The sequence below is a fragment of the Nelumbo lutea genome, chromosome 7 (assembly GCF_056320005.1).
Source record: "Nelumbo lutea isolate HS-2025 chromosome 7, American lotus-T2T, whole genome shotgun sequence".
In the NCBI taxonomy this organism is placed as follows: Eukaryota; Viridiplantae; Streptophyta; class Magnoliopsida; order Proteales; family Nelumbonaceae; genus Nelumbo; species Nelumbo lutea.
The window spans coordinates 19052813-19062163 of record NC_142690.1 but is presented as its reverse complement, the minus strand read 5'-3'; the positions used below and the strand labels follow the sequence as shown (position 1 = coordinate 19062163).

At 37.0% G+C, this 9351-nt stretch overlaps 1 protein-coding gene and 1 long non-coding RNA gene across 2 annotated transcripts; both read right to left on the bottom strand.

The window, feature by feature from the left end:
• Positions 1–769: 769 nt before the first annotated feature.
• On the bottom strand, positions 770–3110 carry LOC148845472 (uncharacterized). The gene is made up of 2 exons (XR_016102317.1): positions 2213–3110; positions 770–1808 (listed from the first exon to the last, which is right to left on the bottom strand). It is a non-coding gene; the product is annotated as an uncharacterized LOC148845472 (long non-coding RNA).
• A 38-nt stretch (positions 3111–3148) lies between these two features.
• On the bottom strand, positions 3149–9351 carry NF-YC11 (nuclear factor Y, subunit C11). The gene is made up of 6 exons (XM_088955250.1): positions 8799–9351; positions 5044–5116; positions 4601–4694; positions 4283–4399; positions 4144–4198; positions 3149–3979 (listed from the first exon to the last, which is right to left on the bottom strand). The coding sequence occupies exons 1-6, from the start codon at positions 8829–8831 to the stop codon at positions 3497–3499; spliced, it is 855 nt and encodes a 284-aa protein (XP_088811376.1). The 5' UTR covers positions 8832–9351; the 3' UTR covers positions 3149–3496.

The window sequence follows — 9351 nt, the reverse complement described above, 5'->3', positions numbered from 1 at the left end:
TACAAGGGGAAATAAATAAATAAATAAATATGTCAAAAGTTAATATTCTATATAGAACATTAGAATTGGGCTTCAGTCAGTGCAAGGCCCCGTTAGAACAGCCTTGATGGCCTTGCATTGGGAATATCTCCCCATAAAATAAAGTACATAGGGGTGGAGATATTCCCAATGCAATGCAAGGCTGTAAATGCAGTTTGAACGGGCATTGGACTGACCGAAGCCGATCTCAACCAATATTGGATAATAGCCTTTTTGTAGTCTCTTTAGTGCTATTTACTACACATTTTTAAGACAAAAAATTGAAGTAGAGGACATTAGTAGAAATAAGTTGTATCAAGAACACTTACAAAAGTAAACCTACCAACTCAAAAGAGCAAGGGAAAAGATCTTCCGGGGAAGCATATGAAAAGCTTCATAATCTGAAAGTTTGAACCTTCCATCATGGAGGTAGAGATCTGAAAACCAGAGGAGAACAAAGAATACTACCAAAATAGTAAATTATCTCTGTCATACTACCAAGATTGTCAAGCGAGGGGACAGATTTATCAAAATGAAATTCAGTGAGGAACTTGCGATTCATTGTATTAAACCATTTAATGGTTTGAATGGTTTAACCGGTGGGCCACAACTCACGAGGGCTGCAAACAGATTGAATCAACAAGGTGATGGGTTGAATGGTTTAACCGGTCGAATCAACAATGGGTTGAACGGGAAAAAAAATGACTGTTCCACAGCTTAAAACGTCCACAGGACTCTCTCAATGACAACATTAATCCACAAGAACCCTATGCCATGGTAACAGTGCTTAGCGCATTGCACTGCTCTGAACTGAATAGGACAGTTTGATACAAATTTGATCCGTACACAACTACTGTTTGGGAGGTAAATACAGAACACTAATGTGTTTACTACAAGTGCACGTACAACAGATCAAGGCTCGTTTGAGAGGGCTTCCCCATAGCTTATGGCTTTAGAAGGTGAAGGTGAATCCCACCCAGACAGCCTATAAGCAATGTCTAGTGAAAGTGAAAATCCAAAGCAGCTCAGATACTTTTAAGGGTGCAACTTGGGCAGAGTGGGCTGAGAACTTGAGGTTCATTAAAATTCCAATGAGCACGGCCCGATGCAGTGTAAAATGCTAAGCTGTCAAACAAACTCATACGATTCTCAAGAGTCAAGAATGCGGTATGTATGCAAATGCAGTCTGATCAATCCGTTTGAGCTCTCCATCAATTGTCTGTCTCACGAGTCACGACACGACTCAACAAATATGAAATATATCCCCTCTAAGGCACATGCCATGACTGCCACCTGCTAATACAGACTCCTTGATTTTACTTCAATATTTGAATTGTTTCCTCGGGCATTGGTAACTTGGATAACTCGGCCATTTTCTTGATCCGTTCTTTGTTCAAATTGGCACGCAGGAGATCAAATTCCATGCTGGTATTCAGTATTCTCTCTGTTCCATCAAATCTTCCACCATGGAACTGAACCATATATGAATAATTTCCTGGAATGGTTTGGTTGGTGAAATAAATCTTCATCGGAATGTCAAATCCGGATCTACAGTCGTGATGCAGTTAATGGAGCATCTGGCATTCAGGCCATCTGTACCCCCACTGAGTGCAGTCCATGGAAAAGCAGAGCATGAGTTGTTATTGCACAGCCACAGCAGAGGCTGGCTGCATTCATGGCCTCTGCTTACAATCTATATATAAAAAGCATCTTTGATCTTTCCATCTCCCTGATTTAGGTAATATAACAAGCCAGTTACAGAATGTGTCCACGTTGGTTTATGCTCAAGTCTTGCATGAAAAACAATGTCAAGGAAATAAGAACACCATCAGATGCATCCACAAGAGGTCGTTAGTGGATGAAAACTATGTGCCCACAAGGTAATATAACCAGTAGTGGGTTGTACCACACTACCAACCCAAATTTCTAAATCCATGATCGACAATGTCTAACAAACTTGAATTGGAGACAAAGCATTCTAAATGGTTAACTAATTTGCTGGTGACAGAATAACATGATCATTGGTCACAGTTTGGTTGCACAAGCAATCACTATATTTACATGCACAACAATCATTAAAGGCCCAAAATGAATCTCAGAAGACAACGATCACATGTCATATCAAGAATCCAAGCAGTAACTAGTCAGAAAATGGCATTTAGTAACATCAAATTAACAGGCTAAACACCCTTACCTGTAAAATCTACATCTTGCAACATGAACCGTTGGATTCGGGTAGAGTAAGCATGGTAACAGCCATGAAGCACTGCTGGTTTTGGCTTTAACTTGCCAACCTGCCATAGCTAAAGGATTAAATCCTTTTTTTTTTATTTGATAAAAGTGTTTTGTCTGTATATTGAATTGCCATATGACAAATAATGGGACCCCTTTTTCCACACGATATGATATGTGATTAATAAGTCAAAGAACCATGTAAAGGGATTTACAATACAACCCCTTTAGAACATCCAAATCAGCTAAGAAATAAGTCTTCCACAGGGGCCTGAAATGATCAAAAGAAAAGCCTCAACATCCTTCAAGATCAAGCACCACCACCACCTAACCAAGGTTATTATCATCCTGCTCCATACATTTGCAATAGTGCAAAAGAAAAAAGATTCAAAAGGATTGTCCCATGCTTACAGAAACCCCTCTGCTATCCAAGAAGAGTTGAGCACAGGTAAATCTCACAGTGGAACCCCACTTTTTCTTTTTGGTTAGGATTATAAAAAGGCACCATACTCCTCTAACTTCCTTGCTAAAGAATTAAATCCCTGAAAGGAAATTAGTAAATGGAATGACAATCCCCCCAATTTCACAAGTTTGTCACTTCAATCACTATATCTTTCTTTATTGCATCTTTTTTCCTTTTTTTTCTTTTCCTTATTTTCTCCAATTGCACAGACAAATTAGCTTCACACCCCCTTAATGAAAAGCTGCTTTGGGATCAAAAGAGGCTTGAGGAGAAAAGGAGAAAAAAATAAAAAGTAAAACAAAAGAAATTAATGAAATACAACTTCAAGATACTATCTGAAGAACAGTTAACTGACGCAGCAAGAGATTGCAAACTTGTTCAGATAAAAAGAAAAAAAAAACTATGGAGAAAAAAAATTAATAGTAATACAACCAATTTCACTCTGCTTCACAAATATTCTCCTGCTATCCATTAATTATCAGAGCACACAAATTGAGTATTCTAAACTGCCAAGGGGCATGTCTAAAACTGTTCTTGTTAGTGCATGAGTAATAGCTACATATATTACAGCGCCCAGAAAGGCCAAAAATTCAGCATTTCTAGAGGTCAAGCACATTTTGTCTTACATGTGCACGTGTTTTTCTTTCCTTCTTAGTTTCCCTAAGCTGCCTAACAATGTCTCAACAAGAAAGAGCATATTACCATCTATTCAAAGTATCAGAACATGGAGTTATTTCTACCTCTGCAGGTGGAGAACCCACAAGCAGTTTAGCCCCTGTCAGTTTATCCTTCTTCATCATAATCTTCTTCATCCTCATCCAACCTTCTATTTAGTTGGGCAAGCTGAAGAGGATCAATAGCCATCTTGTCCATATCTGACAGGGACCAGCCAGGATATTCTTCATGTTTCATCTCAGGAGGCTCCACTGATGAAGAGGCAGGGGCTGCTGTTGCTATGGCTGTCGTGTCTCCATTATCATCCAAGTTTACATTTAAGTCAAAGTTCCGCACCACAGCATTGGTGCTACTACTACTACTACTACCAACTGCCATGATCTCCTTTGATTCTTTAGACTCAGTTCCATTATCCAGCCTTTCAGGGTTAGGATGCTGCTTATCATTGTGTTGAGGAGAAATGTCTGGATCATCTTCACACTTCTCATAATGAGCACTCTCCCTCTCTATCAATCGGCTACTTCTCCCACGGCCTCTTCCCCTGCCTCTCCCCCTTCCTCTTCCACCAGTGCTGCCATGGACTGTCTCATGCTGCACAATACAAACCACCCCTCCATTATTGAGGACCATTTGCATATTCAAAAGGGTTAGAAAAACTCTCGCCACTCTTGGTAGGATATAGAAGATCAAATTATTTGTCTATGGAGTAAATGCAGAAAATGGTTTGTACTGAAAGTTGCAAAGAGATGGATTACCGTCCTGCTCCTCTTTAACTCCTCATCACTATCATCTTCATCATCTGCAGCTTTCCTGTAAGAATAAGTAGAAGCTATTACTTGATAGTTCCCATTTATCGAGATCCTAACAAGAAAAAATAATGTAAACTTTTCTAACCTTCTCTTGGCAACAGTTCTGTCCTCACCAGCAGCATCAGAACCACCTAAATCTGGAACTTTGCTAACAATTTCCCTCAGAAAATCGAACACATTAAAGCTCTGCACACACTGTTTTCTGTAATTTGTTGTAGAAAATCAAGTTAAAGATCAGACTGAATAAAAGAAACCCTTCCATCAAAACTCAAATTTTAATTCAAAATTAAATTCTACTGGAGAAGGAAACTGCATGTAAACTGTAAAACTCAATAACTCCATTTTCCACTATTACACCCTAATGAAGAAAACTAAAAACCAAATAATAAAACTCTTCACTTACAAATGTAAAGCACTCATGGTCTTTGCTCCTCTTCGAAGGGTTATGTCGTATGTCCGGTCACAAAGATCTTGCAGAAATAGCTCCAATGCTTTAGCTGCAGTGTTATCCAAGTTTCAAACTTCAACAAAAATACTATGCCATGTATGTTATCTATTTCATTTGATTCTTTTGACTCAATAGTTGGGCTTGAACATCTCATTACATGGTTGTAATGCAGTATTAACAACCATTTAGGCATCAGGTACAAGCCCAGTTGCAAATTGTAACCAAACAAGGGAGGAAATTGAAAAGAAAGACAATAACAAAAGAAGAGAAAAAGGTAATGAGATAAATAAGTAATTAATTCCTAAAATTTTGGAATCTCATAACTATTAAGTAATTCTGATGTTTGTTCTATTTTTTACTTTTTGCAAGGATTCTAATTCCAGGTACAAATAACTCACAAACTAGAAGAGGCACAGCCATTGCAATCTTTCCAACATCTTCATCTGCTTGCATTATCTTTTTGATCCGAGACTGCCAAAAGAAAAGTATTAGTCAGATCAGATGGCTAAATTCTAGGATTATCCAAAGCCACTACGATACACAAAATTCCCTATTTCCCCTTAATGGGAGTGAAGATGAATATATATGCACTCTAGCATAATTTATCAATAATCCACTTCCTGAAACATCATAGGACAAAGACATGACAAAAACACAGCAAGAATATCTCAGAAACATTGTCTGCAGAAATATAAGGCATCCCTCAGGAAAGGACATCAAGATGCTTGTCAGTAAACCTTTCCGATGCTTCCTCTTCTGAACTGAAAAACGTTAAAAAAAAAAAATCTCTTCTTCTTTCTTCATTGCCATCAATATTCTCTTTTTTCTTCTCTCTTGTTAAGTTGTCTATTGGCTTCTATCATCTACATATTTGTTAGTCCACTTTTTAAGAATATATATATGTGCAACTTAATAGAATGATATTTATGTATGAACAAGATTTCAGATCCCCAATGCATTGTTGAGGACCATAATTGTCAAGGCATCTAGGCAATTATGGGTTAGCAGGGGGGCACCTAGTCACCTAGGCGACAAGAATTTTGTTAAATAAAAAACTAAATTTTGGTTAGTTCCCAATTTCTATATACCAATCAGCATGCATACTAATTGGCAAAAGAGAAATTCTCTTTATTCAAGAACATTATATTTCGCCTCATAACAAGGCAATAGTTTTTTTTATAGGTAGAAAAGACAAGTCTTTTAAATATATTAACTTCAACACTTTCAAAATTAATACTAATTTTAGCAATTTCATATCAATAAGAATTAAATTACCAAATGGTCCTCAACAGAATGATATGAGCAGATGTGAACAATAAAAAGAATATTAGGCTCGTCTTGATTCTTGAATTAAACGAAACCCTATATTGTAAGATATCACACACAAAAATCCAGGGTATCCACCTGGAACTAGTAATGTGGCCTATGGATGAAGTAATTGGTGAAAGGAATAATAATGTCTAAGCCCATCAGCCCTATGAACATGAGTAGGTCATAATTTCATGAACCCACATGCTAAAAGCAGGGCTCTTCAGCAAGTACTAGCCATTAATCCATGAATGAAAAACATCGGATTCATCTCATCAGGTTTCTATCTAGGTTCATAGACAATAATATCCTGGACATGAACCCAATTATGTACTTATTTATATCCATTAAGAATCCAATTTTTTTATTCTTGGGTTCTATAGACATGGATATATATATATATCTTGTAATAGAGAGCCATACTTAATGACAAAGAATTACCAATAAGGCTTATCTTTGGCACATACATGCAGCAAGCACTAGATCAAACTCTTTTGTGGAATCAGGTAGAAAGCTATATAACATAGAGGGAGATGCATAACAGTGTCTGACATAGATAGGACCATAGTTGTCAAGATGACGCCTAGAGGGTTGCCCTGTTCCTCTACATGGTATTTTTACATGGATGGTGTTCAAACTTAAGGTGTATTGCAACTAAATCAACATCATATAGTACAAATAAAGGCAAAGGCATGTAAAAGAGAGGGTTGCCTTGTTCCTCTACATGGTATTAGGGGTCCTGCCCCTTCCTTTGTTCTTCTTACTTTCTCCCCTTTATCTTCTATCACTCAACAACCACTTCATCTTCTTTCACTCTGTATTAACACATAAAAACATCTCTCCAATATATCCGTCATATTTACCATAAGGAGCTTCTTCCCTCTGCTTGTTTTTCCCTCCATTCATTAATTTATCCCACTGGAGCATATATATATATACACAAATATTCTCAGTTCTCAATAATAATTTCATTTTGCCTTAATTGATTTGGATTCCATCCCAAGTTCCTTTTTCTCCTAGGCCATGCAACATTGTTTTCATTCTACACTTAAAGTTTGATTCTTTTATGTTAGAATAATAATAGTATTGTCCAGTCACTACTTCAAAACAAGCTAACTCGTAAACAAATTAGGGAAGCAAAACAAGGAAAATTAACCAGGTTTTTACATAAAAAGTATCAGCTAGGCAGTGCCTATGCAACAAGGTGCTACCCTGCCACCTAGCCTCACCTTAGTTGCTTGACAACCACAGATAAGACCTACATCAAAATGTCTGTTAGATGCGTTTTGGCCAAACACAAAATATAACACACCTATTAAAAGTTAGAATACCATTTTTTTTATGCCGTATCAACCAATGAAGACATGACATCTCCCAAGGAAATCAAATTTTTGCACAAAAAGCAATGAGAAAAATAATACCAAATATATATAATGAAGCAAGATGGTAAGAATTACCCAAAAGCTATGTCAGGGCTTTTCCTTATCCAGAAATGAACCCACTTGAGCATTGAGGGCCTTTGTAGCTTATTTGTGGTTTTGGATTGCACAGTAGGACTTTATAATTCCACAATCATTACATTTTTCATAAATTAATAAGATATTCTTATGAAAAACAATCAGAAAAAAAGAGGAGGAAGTTATTACTGGCAACTGCTTACTAATATATGTCATACACAATACCGGGATAGAACAGGTCAGGTCATGCATATTAAATCAAAACATGCCTAATCCTTCTCTTTGAGCAACATTAGAAACTGCTAACTACTTGCAAATTTGGGTTTTATTGGCATTCTGCTAGGGTTGTGATGGCAACATCAGAGTACCTCTAGCACAAAAGGAAAAAAAAGAATACAGGTAAAATAGAAAAAGGAAAAAAAGCATCACAGTGAGTAAAGACCCAACTCAACCATCTAAGTTCATTAAAATGAATCAGCGAATCCTCCTTTTCTATCCCTTTTTTCAATCAGTAGCCTCTTTCATTCCATTTTGCCCCATGGTTTCCTAAAAGAGATTTGTATCTTCCTATTTGCTTTTTTCTTTTCTTTTTCTAATTTTCCTTTTCATTTATTCCTTCAACAAGAACAAACAATACGGCTGTACAAGAGACCCCTAAAATGACTATCATGAAAGACAAGTGAACTAAACTAGCAGTTACTCAATACTACTCTGACAGAGTAAGCCATTAACGACCTAATCCACTATGGATTCGAAGAATACAAAATTTTTCCAGTAAAAACCATAACAATATCAAAAATGTTTCCATTTCCCCTTAAAAAAAAAAAACTAGTGAAATACTTTAACACGGATATAGAAAAGTACAGGAATTTGACATGTATTTCAATTTATCTGCCAAAATAAAGAAACTAAACTAAGATGTCAACAAAATAAACCGTATATTTCCTGGGTAACCAGAGCAGTTAAACATCCCAACAGATGAAATTAACCAGGAAGGGGAGAATCAGAAAAACAGAAACACGAAAATTTCAAATATCACAAAGCAAAATCAGGAATTAAACTAGCAAAAATTACACCTAATAATCAAACCCTCCTATATCGCCCCTCAAAGGATAAGAGGTAAGGAGCAAGAAGGCAGAAACCCTAATCACAAACACTGAGAGAAACTATACCAGGAAACCTAAGCGGCACAAAACCCATATCACAAATCTACACCACGAAAACCAACCTAATCCATCACGGGAATCAATTTATCCATGAAAACAGCACATAATCAACACAAGAAACCCAAATCTAACAAGAAAACAAATCAAAGATACAGTACAAGCAACACCAAAGCGAGATCAGCAAACCAAAATCAAGGAAAACAGATCCAGAGAAGAACTTACAGCAGGGAAACGGGTATCGAGCTTCTTCCTCATGGCGTCAGAATCTGCTCATCAAATGCTCCAAACAAAACCCAAACCAGAAAATCGATTCCAATCCCGATGAACCCACTCTTCTTCTCCCCTTATAGCCCAGAAAACCTACTTCAGATCCGAAGATATTTACAGAAAATCGGAAAAATCTTCAATCGTTCCGTCCAACTCCCACAGAAAAAAAAAATTAAAATAAACGAAAAAAAATAAAAGAAAAAGAACAGTAATTTCTTTTCGGAGCCCAAAAGCAACACCACCTTCGTTCCACTTCCTCCTTTCTCCTCCAATTTAGCGGAGATTTTCGTTTTCCCCCAATTTCTCAACCATGGTTAGTGCTTTTGTAATTTTCTTATTTTGACCGATCAGGTTTTACAAATCGCCGATTTTTCAGAAGTATGATTGCATGTGAGAAGGAGCTTCATTATTAAATAGCTCATGTGGTCCAAAGCCAAAGATCGTGGACGTCACGGGACCCACACGGCCACATTGAAGAAATCCGAATCGGTAAGAGGGTACCCCTACC